The sequence below is a fragment of the Tasmannia lanceolata genome, unplaced genomic scaffold (assembly GCF_043159265.1).
Source record: "Tasmannia lanceolata isolate RefF3 unplaced genomic scaffold, GAP_Taslan_0.1 ptg000019l, whole genome shotgun sequence".
Lineage (NCBI taxonomy): Eukaryota > Viridiplantae > Streptophyta > Magnoliopsida > Canellales > Winteraceae > Tasmannia > Tasmannia lanceolata.
The window spans coordinates 19,722,006-19,737,584 of NW_027518696.1; the positions used below are offsets into that span (position 1 = coordinate 19,722,006).

The window sequence follows — 15,579 nt, forward strand, 5'->3', positions numbered from 1 at the left end:
TATATTTTTCAAGCGATTTCTATTTTCAATATTTTGTCATTCATCTGTCTCAAGTCTCAATTCAGACTCTTCTTTTCCTTCTCTTACCATCAAGTCTCTAATCCGCTGTGCTCTCGCGGTTGCAATGCCCTAATTTGACTCAATTACCACATATAGTTTAGTTGCCTAATTTATCTAATTACCTAATATGTCGAGGTTACCTCATTTAATCTTCTTGCTTAATTTCCACCAAGAAGATCTAACGGTGAGATCTGCACCAAATCCAATGGTGGGATCTCACATATTCTAACATTAGTGCAATTATCAAAACCAGGTAATGACAATATCGGTAGGAGTAGCCTATCCAAAATATGAGGAGTTAGAAGAGGAACCCGCAAAGTCTTCTGCTTCAAATCAACATTGTAAGCTTCGAATGTTTTCTATTCAAAATATCTCAAGGTTAAACTCTACACGTCCTTGCTCTTATATTTTTAGGAAGAGGCTTAAATTGGAAAAGAGAAAAAGGACATAACTCCTAATGCAAAGCTGTCCATTACATGTGAAATAAACTAATTTTCTTTTGTTAATCAATGAAAACTATTAGGTTCATTTCCTTGACAAATTGTGTAATCCCATAACATAATCTAAATCATAAATATGCTAAGGTCCTGTTCGTTTGAGATTGTGACAACCAATTATGATAAGTCAAGGCGGCTCTTCAGGGTATTAGATTGGTGGCGGACATAGATTTGGACAACCTCATAGTGGAGGGTGACTCCCTTAATGTTGTCACATGGTTAGACGGAAGATCCCTCATCCATGGAGATTTTCGAAGTTTATTGATGAGATCCTCGATCGTGTGGAAGGTCATCCAGTCCAATTCCTCCATGTTAGGAGATTAGCAAATGGAGAGGCAGATCGGCTTTGCACGCAGGGTCCTTCCACCTTGAGTTTTGTACTATTGGTTATCCTCTTTCTTTCCTTCCTCTGTACTGGTGGCTGCCTCACTCTCTCGGTTGTGTGCTTTTTAATGAATCCTCCCATTTCAAAAAATTAAAAATAAAATTGTATGATCATAGGTCCCACTGACCCCACTAATGGAAATGACTGGAATCCTGATTGTCCTCCCTGCCCAGAATGAAGAGGGCCTCTTTATCTACACAGAGGAATGATATGGAGAGATATGATTCAAAAACCCGGGCATGTGAAGTGCCTTGCAGCTTTGAACCTCCACGTCCTGCCCAAACAGCTGCCCTCACATGGGTGGGCTCCAGGCTCCTCTGCAAAGGTAGGTACCAATCAATATTTTAAAGATTTTTGTTGTGGGCTGTTGATGGGCTGCTTTTATCAAAACAACGGATTTCGAATATCTTCTCCCACAGTTATTTTAGTCCTTGCTCATTCTGCATATTCTGCCGTACAGAATGGCCAAAATCACGTGATGCCAGGTTGCATGAGTATGGGTCCTAGTGTCGGTTTCAACTAACCGTAGAAAAAGGATTCGTGGACTCGCCAATACATTTCAATTAGTTCTTAATTTGATTCCTTTACATGATAATATAATTATATAACCAAGGTTTTAAATTTTGATTCGGAATGCGTTCCCGTCCTCACCGAAACCGAAATTTCGACCGAAATAAAATGAACGGCTATTTTTTCTCCTAAATAATTTCGACTGAAATTACCTAAATTCTGGCAGAAATTACTGAAATTTCGATAATTTCAGGATAATATTAAATAATTATAAAAAATCGAGTTTTTTAGGTGAATTCTGGCCTAAATTTCAGCAAAAACAAAATTTCAAAATTTCCGAAATAAATTAACATTTCGAGTATATTACCCGGTCTCAACCGAAACCCGAAATTTCAGTGAAATTTAAAACCTTGATTATAACAAGTAATATTTTGAAAATTATAACAAGTAATATAATCTTTTACTTTCATGTAAAAAAACTTACTATTAGAATAGGTAAAACTGAAAACATGTGATAATTATAAATGGGTTGTAGCCTGTAGTAGTCCTTGAACCAAATATATAAAAGAGATTTAGAATTGTCCCAATAAATTGTAAAGTATCGGAATCCGACGCTCAAATCCATCAAACATAGCAGTATTATAATAAGAACATATACCATCCATTTCAAATGATATCATAACTTAAAATCCTGAAAGAGATGTCAAACTCAGATAAAAGGAATTACACTAGGGTGAGCCAATGATTGACATGGTCAATTTTTATTAACTACGACGAGTCAAGGAGTTTTTAATTGGCTTGGCAGGGCAAAACTTGTACTCAGACAGAAACTCGGCCGAAACTGGGTCGACTTGGGTGATTCGACGAGCGACTCAGAGAGTTCTTAAGCAGTGTTTAAGGGATACCCATATCTTTATCCATACAGCATTCTTATCATCCATCACCAAATATTTCACTCAGATTTTCTGGTCTGTCATGGACCCTCCTGGATCAAAAGTTCACTCTAAAGAAGTAAAAGAACAAATATTGCATAAATATCTATATAGAACATCCAAGTAGATAGTGAAATACATTTTACACTTCATATGAGTACAAGATACCATTACAAAACTGGTGATCCTCTTGCTTACTCAAATCAGGAGCTTTTTAAGGCTGACAAAGCCTCCCTTGTTGTAGCAGAGATAACAGCATCAGAAGCATTTGGCAAGTAGTAATATTTCCCTGCCATACAAAATCAAGGAGATTTGAATTATATGAGAATTTTCTTAGTGGTTGGAATTTAATTACTTAAATTACGTACCTTGGGCAACTCTAGCAATTTCCTTTGCGAATCCAGTTGATACAAACTTGTTTTCTGTATCGATAACTAGAAGAGACATCCCTGCTTTGTAGATTTTTCCAGCTACATCTAGAATCTCATCCTTGGAGAGGAAGAAAAAGAATTCCAAATAAGTAAATTAAAGTTTATTACTGCATGAAGAAATGAAATATGAGAATTTAAACGAGCAGAACATTTCAAATAGGCATCTTCTTTAGATTAACTAAAGTTTATAATTTAATGTAGGACTGGTGAAATTTGAAAGGATATCAGTATAAACATATATCCATGAAATTCAAGAAGGAAAACCTAGAAATAGTTGATTTACTGAAAATTATCTAAGCACCCTGTTAGCGTTGGGGGCAGTTTGGATACATGGATTTTATAATCCAAGATTGAAAAATCCTGGATTTTACAAGCTAAAACCTGGATTTTATAAGCTAAAACTTGGATTTTACAATCCCTGATTTTAGCTTATAAAAAACAGGTTTTAGCTTATAAAATCCAGGTTTTAGCTTGTAAAATCCAGGATTAAGTGAACTCTTAGTGCAAGTGCTTCTTAGCTTCTTCATTTTATTTGGGGAAAATAAACATATAGTAGGAAAAATATTCACGAGATCAATTAAACCATTTGGAAAAACTAGATTTTGTTGCACAGAATTCATTATTTATTTTGTGAATGTTACACGAAAAGGAGACTTTAGCCTGCTCATAAAATCTTGCTACATTATACATTTCCTGAAAAACTCATAAATTTTAACTTATAAAATTTGGTCTTACATGCAGTGATTACCTTTAATTCTTTTGAAGAAGGTCTAGGAGTATCGGCGGAAGCACTGGCTTCAGGGTCAGTAGATCTTTTTAATGATATGTTGGCCCTTCCATCGGTTATTGCCACAATCATAATACGTCCAACGTCACCGCTCTTCTCTGCATTTAATCCAACTCTAACAGCCTAGAAAGTTTAAAAAGAAACTGTTATGAGAACGAACGAACAAAAAAAATGTGGTTCTAGAACAGAATACACAATACAGTTTGGGGTTTTTGATCTGATACCGTACTAAGACCGTGAGCTAAGGGTGAACCTCCACCACACGGGAGTCTCTCAAGGCGCTTTCTTGCCATTGCAATTGACCTTGAAGGAGGTAGAAGAACTTCTGCAGAATCTCCACGGAAAGGAATGATAGAAACCTGCACAAAATTATTATCAGTCAGAGAAACTTTACTTGTATGTAGGGGTGTTCATTATTCGGTTATAACCAAATAACCGAACCGACCCGTCGGTTCGGTTCGGTTTTTTCCCTTTTCGGTTCTTCTTTTTTGGAAATTCGGTTATCTCAAAAAAAAATTCGGTTAACCGAATAACCGAAATTATGATAAAAACCATTATTTTTTCAAAAAAAAGTGCTATATGGGCACTCCGTTGGATGATCAAAACCGTCCATTTGATTGATCACAAGTTAATTAGGTTCTGCTCAAAAAATTATTTTGATAGGATGATCCTAGCCCTCCGATCCAAACAGAGATTTTGCTTTTTCCCTCTTTTTCTCCCACTAACCGAATAACCGAATTTTTAATCGGTTCGGTTTTGGTTCGATTTTTAGAAATTTCGGTTCGGTTTCGGTTATCAAAATTTGATAACTGAAATTATTTCGGTAATCAAATTTCAGTTTATTCGGTTCGGTTATAACCAAACGAACACCCCTACCTGTATGATACAAATGCACGGATCCATGAAAAAGTTTCAAGAAAGGTTACATTTATATTTTCTTGAAATATGCACGAAACAAGATACATGAGTCCTTTCATATAAAAGGGCTTGAGAAGGAATGAAAAGGGTACTTCTACCAGAAATAGTTTTTTTTTTTTTTTTGGCATGGTAAGATAGTTACTTCTTTCATTTCTGGTTTGCTCTGTATAACAAAGTTATGGACATGTTTTCACGGGTATGTTGGGGAATGATACCAAGAAGCATTACAGTACACACCCATTTTTCCTCGAGACAAAATGAGTTATTGCAGGAAGAAGGAATGCAGTCTGAGTAGAATTGAAGGCCAAATGAATCAAAATTGTAGAAGAAACCACGTGTTAAAGATTAAGACCTTAGAAGCACGAAGCGGGTGCGGGGCGGAGGCAAGCGAAGGGTTGGGGAAGCGTGGGGGTCTAGAAGAGTATGGTTGCGAGCACCATGGGAGCATTTATCTAATTTTTTCTTTATATGTTATTCAAAATTCAAGTACATCAAGAAATAGTAATTTCTAACCATCTTCTCTTATATAACTTTCAAAATTTAAGTACATTAAAAAATTAGTAATTGAATAATTTCTAATCATCTTCATTTTCGTGCACTCTTTCCTCCTGCCTTATGAAGACGCATTTGTGCTTGCTCCAATGAAGTAATTTGAAGAGTTGGAGGAGTTTGATGTAAGGAAGTTAGTGATGGTGGGACTGCTGGAGCAGGTTGGGAGCGTCATGAGAGTGGTTTCCGTCTCTTCGGGAGCATTATAGGAGCGATTTCCTTCCTTTGGAGAGCTGAATCACAGTTCTAACTTGGGAGCGGCACCCAAGAGGAAGATTCCTGCTTCTATGATTACTACTATTGGAAAGAAAAAATAAAACTAGATTGATATGAATTATCATTCAGTCAAGTAACAAAATTTCCTTTTTCATGGGGCAAGTTGCTAAGACTTTAATCTAACCTGGTCTCTGCTTGTATAACTCTCAGCAAGTAACTGCAATGCTGCACCTTTCGCATTCTGCATGCGGTTCAATGCCATGCTCCCACTAGCATCAACGACAAATATTACCTGCCATGAACTACACATTAGATTTGGAAATGCCACACCCGAGGAATTTATAGTTGCAATTTGCAGAACTACAGTTGAAAAAGATTGAAGATTCCACATTTCTTTCCTTTTGTCCCATTTTGAGTTCGAATATTTGTAGCCTTAGACTTTTAGGAAGTAAAACTGCATCATAGATGTACTATCCAAAAAAAAAAGTGAAAAAACTGGCGGAAGGTTGTGCATCCATATTCGAAGTTTTCATCACAATTTAAAGGGCAACATTGAATTTGACTAACTGATTTCACTACTTAATCAATGCAAGTGTCAGGTGATGAGCTTACAATAATAAGACACTATAAATTGATATATTTCGCATGTGATTTTAATCAGAGAATATCAAAATTACCAAGGCTCCTGCTTTTCGCGCCATTCTTTTTGCTCTCATATCAGTCTTCTCTACAAACACTTTCTTAATCTTTTGAATGTCCTTCTCCCTCCGCAACTTTTGATACGGTGCAGCTGCTCTGAGGGTTGCGTCAACAGCTAGTCTCTTTACAGGGCCCTGCTTAGGTTTATTGATGATGTGGAAACCAATAAAAAGAAGTCAACATAACATGAAAAAAAATAAAAAATAAAAATTATGTTTAAAATAACTGGTTTTTCACAAAGCTGTGATTTTAACTAACTAGAAATTGCAGACGTTTCAGAAATTCTTCAGGCAATGTGTTTTTTATGCACATTCAGACTACAGAACTTTTTTTTTGAAGCATTCAGACTACAAAAAGCTTCCACCATCATTTAGTACACCACATAAGAATCGAGCTCAAATTTAATTACACTATGATGCTTTGGTTATGCAAATTTCATTAAGGTTTCTTAGTGCAAGTTCCTAAGTCATAAACCTGTCACAATTTGATTAGCAAAGCATTGTGAGACAAACCTTTGGGAGCATAGGCTTTATATATCTCCCTCTATCCTCTGAAAAAATAACATTCTTGGCTCGCCCAGCTTTGCCTCGCCTTCTTTGTGCTTGTTGTGCAAAGAAGAGAAGCTTTTCATCTACTATACCCCCCTCAGCATCAAAGATAAACTCTTCAGGTACTTGTTCCTCTTGTTGTTCGTTCTCTTGGTCATTATCCTCCTGGTCACAGAGATATCCTTCACATTTTAAACCAGGCAAATTTTCACCACTCGCAGATAAGAAGTGTAAGAAGTAAACAATAATCAGCTATTTCTAAAATGAACACGAGAAACAGACAGAAGTAATGAACTAAAGAAATTGGAGTTCCAAAAAAGGAAACATACCTCTTGATCGTCCTCTTCACTTTGGTCCTCAGCTGAATCTTGATTTTGTGGCGGTGGAGGTGGAGGAGGTGGTGGCGGCTGGTTTTGTTGTTCTTGTGGGTTCTCGTTGATGATCGAGCGAGGAAGAATGACCAACTCTGCCTGCAAAGTCAGACATGACATGTTGCTTATGTTACAAACCAACCCATTTATGAGCACAAATAAATTTGTTCTGAATTGATAATTTTGGTAGAGGTAAAGCGCATATACAAAAGATAACAATATATATGCTCACATAAGCACCTTGCATGCAACAACAACAGATTCTACTAGAAGACAATGCGTGTGTTCAAAATGGAAAAAACAACAAAAGTGGGAGGAAAACACAACAATTACATTTTTGACTTTAAAAATAAAGCTATTTTAACTTACCAACTTCTCCAAAAGCTTAAGCTGTTGGAGAAAGGCATTATTTATCTTTTATACTTTAACACTCCCCCGCACGTGTGGCCCACTTGGCAAACACATGGCACATGTGGTTTTATACTTTAACACTCCCCCGCACGTGTGGCCCACTTGGCAAACACATGGCACATGTGGTCCCAACTTTGGGCTGACCATCGCATGTGGATTTTTGCTATCCGGGAGGTTTGAACTCGAGACCTTGGCTCTGATACCATGTTAACTTATCAACTTCTCCAAAAGCTTAAGCTGTTAGAGAAAGGTGTTATTTATCTTTTATACTTTAACAATGTTTATAGAAAGAAGATTGCAGGGTTTTGACGTGTGCTTAGACAGATAAGTTACAATGAAAGCCATGTTGTCCTTCCTCTAGCCAAATTGGGAAATACCTAATTTTTTAATGCAAAAATACCTCTAACTTTTGGCATGAGCATTTCACCTGCTAATGTATGATACTCAAAAGCAGATACAGATATAAACACGGTCACAGGAACGAAGATACAACTTGGCAGTTTTAAAAATGTAGGACACGGATAAAGATGCAGGTATCCCATGCCATGTGATAAAACACAAGGCATCTATTAATAAAACAGCATAAAAAGAAAATAGATTTAATTTAGACGATGGACTTAATAATAAATCTGAAATATGATCTATAAGACCTCAAAATTATAATGAAAAATATTTAACGCTAAGAAGTATAAAGCACAATAGTTAAGTCAAAGAGAGTGACATGTTTACGATGTGGTTATGATTTTAACCAACAAAAATATCCATTAAGTATCCAATACGGGTATCAGTATCATGTTGTGCCGGACCCATTGCATGGGGCCGCAACAAGTATCTTGGTATCATAGCTGTGAATCCCTGTCGTCAGCGTGTGTAGGGGATGGGGGTGTAGTTGTATATGTAAAGACATTACTCATAACAAATTTTTACCTTGCCATGAATTTAATCTATTCAACATTCATGGTTGATTGGAAAATGGCATATGAGTATGTTTCCACGGAAATCCTGTGACGGTGCAAAGGTTTATCGAAAAGAAAAAAAAAAGGTTTTAATTTAGTGAGCATTCAATATATATGGTTGATAGGAACATGGAATGGGTATGTTTCCCCAATAAATTCTGTGACGATACAAAGGTCTTACTTTAGTGAGCATCATGCAGAAGAAAAATACTTACAGCTCTCTTGAGGTCGTCCACATTGACTTTTTCTCGACCGTCCAGAGCAGCCAAGCATTTTGCAACTCGTGCAGCATACAACTCAGCTCTATGTCCCTGTAATTGACCATAAACGATTTACATTAGTAATACTCTATATGCACTTATTCTCTAGAATCACCATATGTATTTTGAGGTATTATTTGCAATAAACATGATTCTAGATATGCTTTTGAAATTCACATCACTGAATGTAGAAATTAACTTGAAAAGCACAAATTGATATACTTGTGAAGAATCTCTAATTTTTTTTAACGACCACACTGTTTAGTATATCCAAGGGTATCATAGTCCTTTTACGGAGTATAACATACATATAATTTTTATGTAAATGGATTAATAATAAAAACGGAATATTGAATGTACAAGCCAATATGTTTTATTCCATGAAAAATCCTTCTCCTTTCTCTTCTCATATGTTGTAGATGGTATTAGTTGCCTAAAAACATAGATCTACTCTTATTTCTCACTGACTATGGAGTTTAAACCCCAGTTCTACAATTTCCTCATCAGGGGTTTCAAGCAGAGGGTAGCATAAAGGGAGAAAAGGTCCTGTGCTGATGTCACGGGCTGTGTGGATAATGTCGACTAGTGTACTTCTCCATTGTTGTACAATCAAAGGGAAATGGTTGGCATCGGTACAAATGGTGTTTGTATGACCAGGATTTAGGGGTTTACAGTTGTAATCTTCTCCAATTGATGTTAGGAACCTTATTTTCTTGTTAGGAGTCACAAAGTCATCTTTTATGTGAGTTTTGGTGGCACTCTTTAATTTTTAGGGGTATAATATTTTTTAAGTTTTAAAGTATTTGTCATTATATAAAGCCATTTTAGTGGATTTCCAGAGCCCATAAATTTCACAAACGTTGGGTGTGCAAGTTGGGTTTTACTTGTGTTTGAGGCTTTGGAAGATGTGTTTCGAAATCAGGTTAGGTATTAGAGTGACGTCTGAGATTAATTAGGATTTTTATAGAATAATGGACGACAGATGACAGACAGAAAGACAGGCGAGTGTGCGCACACGCACACACATATTGGTAGGACTTTATTAGCTTCTGTTCAGACCTCCATGGTTTTGGAGCTTCAAATCTGTAATATAGATTAAAAGGATTCTAATCATCTTCTACCTTGATGTATCAAATTTCTACGACTCAATATTTATCAATTTTCCCTCATGTTTTTTCTGATTGCTTACATCAACTGGCTGTTTTTTTTTAAAGGCAAAATTAATTTTTGCATCAACTGCCTTTAGTTCTAATTAACGAAAAACAGGGATAAAATACCCCTTCTCTTTCTATACACACACACACATATTATATCATGTTATATCATATACACAAGACAACTAGTTGAACCATCAAGTCACTAGGTTCATTTGACCAAGTGACCAAAACTAGTAGTTTCTTTATTCTTTATGTATTACATTGCTAGGAGCTCTACATTTGCTTTTACAATCTAACTAGTAAAAATGCACGTGCAGTCCATTTACATGAGAAAAATAATTGAATTTTCACATCTAAGAATTTTTTTTTCTTTTTTGCAAGATAACAAAGATTTATTCCAATAATCCAGTAATTACAAAGACGGGGACAAGAGGTCCCTGTAACAAATTACAAGGATTACAAGAGATGCTGATCAATAATAAGCCAAAGCAAGATATGATCATTTAATCTCCCAAATTTCCATCCATGTCAACATATGAGATAATGGTATCTGACAAGCTAGTCCCTACCTTTGCCAGTTCATCGGCTCTTGAATTGGCCGAACGGTGTTGATGGCGTAGTTTTGGTCGGATGATGCGAACAAGATCACGAATCTCATCAAGGACACAAGAAATACGCCATGGTCCAGAAGCCTTATTTGCAGCCCAGGCCAAAGCATTAGACGAGTCACCCTCCACAATGGGAGGTCCCATATTGTTAGCCGCATACCATTTAAGTCCAAACAATAGTGCTCTGGCCTCCGCAGAATTTGCATCGCTAACTCCGATTGGACCTGAAAAGGACATAATCTTGTCCCTCAACTCATTACGAAGGACTCCGCCAATACCCGCCGGTCGAGGATTTCCAAATGAACTCCCATCAAAATTCAATTTAAACCATCCAGCGGGAGGAGCCGTCCATCTTGGTGAAATGATCTTCCTCAGTGGGCGTTCCGAGATGATCATATTCCAATTCCTAAGCATATCCCCAGCTGAATACGGGCTCTTCGCTTTTAGCCTTGTACCAAGAGATCATCGCGAGTTTAGAATCCAAATCGATATGCTGCCATGTCTTTTGTTTATTATGAAAAATTCTATTATTCCTCTCATTGTACAGCAGCCATATAACAGCGTAGGGAATGGATGACCATAATGAATAACCATTGCGCCCATGGTAAGCCCCCTCCCAATTCATGAGAAGCTTTGATATACAATTCGGCAAAACAGAAGATACTCCAAATAGGCATATGACAGACATCCATACCGCATAAGAGAACGGACATAATAAAAGAAGATGGTAGAGAGTCTCTTCCACGTTTCGGCATAAAACACACCAACTAGCCATCTGCAAGCACCTTCTTTTGAGACGGTCACATGTGTTTATGCAACGATACGTAACCGTCCACGAGAAAGCCGCAATGCGAGGAGGAATGAAAGAGCGCAATACTCGAGCTCGTCTAGATGATGAACCTTCTCCGTTGCACATACGCCGGAAGAAAGATCGCACAGAGAATCCGCCTTTTGAGTCGGGTACCCAAATCCATTTATCGTGTTCGAACAGGGAGCAATAAGATTGATTCAGTAGATGTAGCAAATTAGTCAAAAGTATAATCTCATCAAACTTTAAAAGCTTGCGAAATTTGATATCCCAAAATGCCTCCCATTTCCATTTGAGCGATCTAAATATTCCACAATTGATGCCCCTCGGTTAACAGCAATCCGGAATAATTGTGGAAAAGCATTGCATAAAAGTTCCCCACACAGCCACATGTCCAACCAGAAACGAACTTCATTGCGACATCTAAGAATTTATCCTTGTAAAAATTTGAAACGCACCTCATCGATGTCTCTATACTTTTTCCCAAACTACCATTCTTGAGACGTACCTCACTAATCTAACTACTATATATATATATAAAGGCAAAATGGTGGGTTATTTTCTTCCACCCTATTCCTTTATTTCCAGTTGTATCCCACAGCCTTAATTCCCCTTGTGTCCCACAGCCCAAGGCATTTTTGTCATTTGCATTTGCAAGAGAGAAAACGTAAGAAAATTTTCTTTTTCACTGCTATGCTTTCCTACCACCAATAAGATCTCTCCACTTGCCCACAAGTCAACATAAACAATCAACGCTTACAAAGTCTTCTTTCGGGCCCTGATATTTCTCCCCCTCGACGGCCCACCAACTATAAAGCACGTTTCCTATCTACTTTTTACCGGCTAAGCATTAACTCCCTTTTTCTCTCCCCTTCTACGATAAAACCACCCCCTCTACTCTACACAGCCGTACAACACTACATCAAGCAAGGTAGGCCCCACCATAGGATGATCCAAACCATCCATTCGATGGCCCACAACGTAAATAGGTTGCACGCCAAAATAATATGGAAAACCTTATAGATCGGAGGGTTGTGATCATCCTGTGGAAATGATTTTGGGGGCACAACCTATTTACGTTGCGGCCCATCAAATGGACGGCTTGGACCATCATATTGTGTGGACCGTACACTTCATTTTGAAAAAATATAAGTGGGGCCTACAATTGGGCCTTAACGTTACTGTACGACATGAACCATAGGATGATTGGAGCTTATGCAGATTTCAGTACTTTCAATGCCTTTGTCCCCAAACCAATACCAAAAAGCACATTGGTTTTTCTGTAAATATGCGAAATTCCTTAATTGAATACTAGAGAGCTCTACTGCATAAATCACACACGAATCAAATTGGATGGTGTGAGAGTATCATTCTTTGAGGATAATCGATTTAAGAACTGCTTCCAAGATGAATTGGCCTTGATCTCAAGGTCTGAATTAGATTGGTACTGTTTCTTGACACTCTTGACAAAGCTGTGTTGATATTGAGCTGGCAAACTTCTTAACATTAGTAAATTCCATTTTCTTAACATTACTAATGTTAAGAAGTCACTACTTAAACGAGATCCGACACCATCTCGCCTTTCGCAAATGATCCAAACCCCACATAGTCCTCGAAGAAACCGAGACCAACATAACAACCAACCACTAAAACCAAATGAAGAATAAGAAGATGATGAAACCCCTCAAGATCCCAACAAACCCTACAGCTTGGGCCTGAAAATCACCGATTGAGACGAACGACGTTCCAAATGGCTCAATCAAAACCCTAATTTCGCCAATTTCATTGGCCCCGGTAAGCCCGCATACTCCTCGTCACTGAATCCTCTCCCAAGGCATGCGAAAACCCTGTAAGCGATCACTATCTTTTGAAATCTATCAAGAACAAGATCGATTACTGTCGGCTTCACGGGATTGAGATCTTCTATAACATGGCCCTTGTTGATGCTGAAATGGTGGGATGATGCTGAAATGGCGGGATTTTGGGCCAAGCTTCCATTGATCCGAAAGCTCCTTCTCTCCCACCCTGAGGTGGAATTCCTCTGGTAGATGAACAGTGATGCAATGTCCATTGATATGGCGTTTGAGCTCCCACGAGATCGGTACAAGAGAGTTTTTTTAAGCATGTGAAGAGGGTTTTTAACCTCCCCCCGTTGGAGGCTATTCCCTCCCCCCCCCCCCCCCCCCCCCCCCCGCTACGGCCCACTAACGGGAAAAGTGAGACGTAAGTCACGTAACCCATAAAGCCCGTTTCCTATCTACTTTTTACCGGAACAACGCTACTCCAATCCAGTCTCTCTCTAACATGCATGAACTGTTGGTGGGCCCAACAATTAATTTGTTTTAATCTGTGAGCAAGGTAGGCCCCACCATAGGATGATCCAAACCATCCATTCGATGGCCCACAACGTAAATAGATTGCACCCCAAAATATCATTTCCAAAGGATGATCCTAGCCCTCTGATCTAAAGACAAACTGCAAGTTATAGAAACCTCTATAGATTGGAGGGTTGCGATCATCCCATGGAAATGATTTTTGGGGCAAAACCTATTTACATTGTGTTCCATCAAATGGACGGCTTGGATCATCCTATGGTTCATGTCGTACAGTCGCGTTAAGGCCCAATTGTAGGCCCCACTTATATTTTTCAAAATGAAGTGTATGGTCCACACAATATGATGGACCAAGCCGTCCATTTGATGGGCTACAACGTAAATAGGTTGTGCCCCCAAAATCATTTCCACAGGATGATCACAACCCTCCGATCTATAAGGTTTCCATATTATTTTGGGGTGCAACCTATTTACGTTGTGGGCCATCGAATGGATGGTTTGGATCATCCTATGATGGGGCCTATCTTGCTTGATGTAGTGTTGTACGGCTGTAGAGTAGAGGAGGGTGGTTTTATCGTAGAAGGGGAGAGAAAAAGGGAGTTAATGCTTAGCCGGTAAAAAGTAGATAGGAAACGTGCTTTATAGTTAGTGGGCCGTCAGGGGGGTGGGGAAATAGCCTCAAGGGGGGGGGGGGATATCAGCGCCTGGAAGAAGACTTTGTAAGCGTCGATTGTTGATGTTGACTTGTGGGCAAGTGGAGAGATCTTATTGGTGGTAGAAAAAGCATAGCAGTGAAAAAGGAAATTTTCTTACGTTTTCTCTCTTGCAAATACAAATGACAAAAATTCTCTGGGCTGTGGGACACAAGGGGAATTAAGGCTGTGGGACGCAACTGGAAATAGAGGCAAAGGGTGGAAGAAAATAACCCACCATTTTGCCTTTATATATAGTAGTTAGATTCTCATCCTAAGAAAATAACCCACCATTTTGCCTTTATATATAGTAGTTAGATTCTCATCCTTCCAACTCCCTCTCCCTCTCTTTCACCGATTGTAGAAACTCTTCTCTATTATTCTCCTTTTCTAATTACCAAAATAATGAATAATTAAAACAAACTATACATCATTGGTCTTAGGTTGCAACTAAAATAACTTAAAATTATGTAAAAAACATCGATCGAAAGATGACAATGCTGAATTCGTTAATCATGTTTAAGCATATAAAGATAAGAAAAGCTAATATGATTAATTTCGTTCAAAAAAAGCTAATATGACTCGCCTAAGGGGAGGGGCATCTACAACCCTTTTGTTGGTGCTGGCAATGAGATCCATAAATGTCAAATAGTAACTCTGACATTTATGTCAAAGGTACCTTTGCACATGTAAATAACTATCAAAAAGCTAAAATTTTAATTTCTTACAAAAGGAAAACACAATACAAGCATAGGACATCAATAGAAACCATTATCACGGTGAAGATAAGTGCAAGTATTGATGCTAAACTACCAAATATCAGAAGGAGACAAGGGATCAAGTTGAAAAAGAAAAAAAAATTGAAATGCACGGAACTATTTTTCCTGTATGATTTTAATTTTCTTCTTTTCGCATAAGTTTTCCTCCCAGTCTTCTGTTTTCTCAGCTAAAACAATCCACTTCCTATTACCTTTCATTCCTTTCAACTACATATTTCCACTACACAATCATTTCCCTGCAACTGTCAACACGGAGGGGACAGCATACATGCAATCAAAAAGACAATCTATAAAATGAGACACATTTCTAACAACAAATAAGTTTGATTGTGCAACTTCATATTAAGCAGGTAACGAACAAAAACTTTTCCTGAGAAATACATCAAAGAAAATTATTCAAATAGCTTCACAAATAAAATTTTTGAGTAAAACAATGTCTATAAAATGAAATAGTTGAATACTGACCAAAATGCAAAAAGAATTTAATTAAGAGTTTCATAATATGAACCTGGCAACCACCTCGTAATGCTTCCATGACCAGGTATTTCAATTGCTCCCTGCTGATACTGACATCCTTCAAATACTCCCTTGCCAGAATGATCTGACCCACAATAAACTAAGTGAATAGCAACTTCGAAAATCCAAAAATCCCAACTAATCTTGTCTTTTTAT

The 15,579-nt window shown here is 37.8% G+C and overlaps 1 protein-coding gene across 2 annotated transcripts in view; it reads right to left on the reverse strand.

Moving 5' to 3' along the window:
• Positions 1-2,456: 2,456 nt before the first annotated feature.
• Positions 2,457-15,579, reverse strand: part of ALB1 (ALBINA 1) — a 44,218-nt gene continuing 31,095 nt past the window's right edge. For both annotated transcript variants that reach the window (XM_077362395.1, XM_077362396.1), the window contains exons 6-15: positions 15,416-15,508; positions 8,486-8,581; positions 6,862-7,002; positions 6,497-6,697; positions 5,963-6,118; positions 5,470-5,577; positions 3,827-3,961; positions 3,564-3,725; positions 2,753-2,873; positions 2,457-2,673 (exon numbers count right to left, since the gene is read on the reverse strand). In XM_077362395.1, the coding sequence (XP_077218510.1) occupies positions 2,588-2,673; positions 2,753-2,873; positions 3,564-3,725; positions 3,827-3,961; positions 5,470-5,577; positions 5,963-6,118; positions 6,497-6,697; positions 6,862-7,002; positions 8,486-8,581; positions 15,416-15,508 (1,299 nt within the window). In that variant the 3' untranslated portion in view covers positions 2,457-2,587. The remainder of the gene's footprint in view (positions 2,674-2,752; positions 2,874-3,563; positions 3,726-3,826; positions 3,962-5,469; positions 5,578-5,962; positions 6,119-6,496; positions 6,698-6,861; positions 7,003-8,485; positions 8,582-15,415; positions 15,509-15,579) is intronic.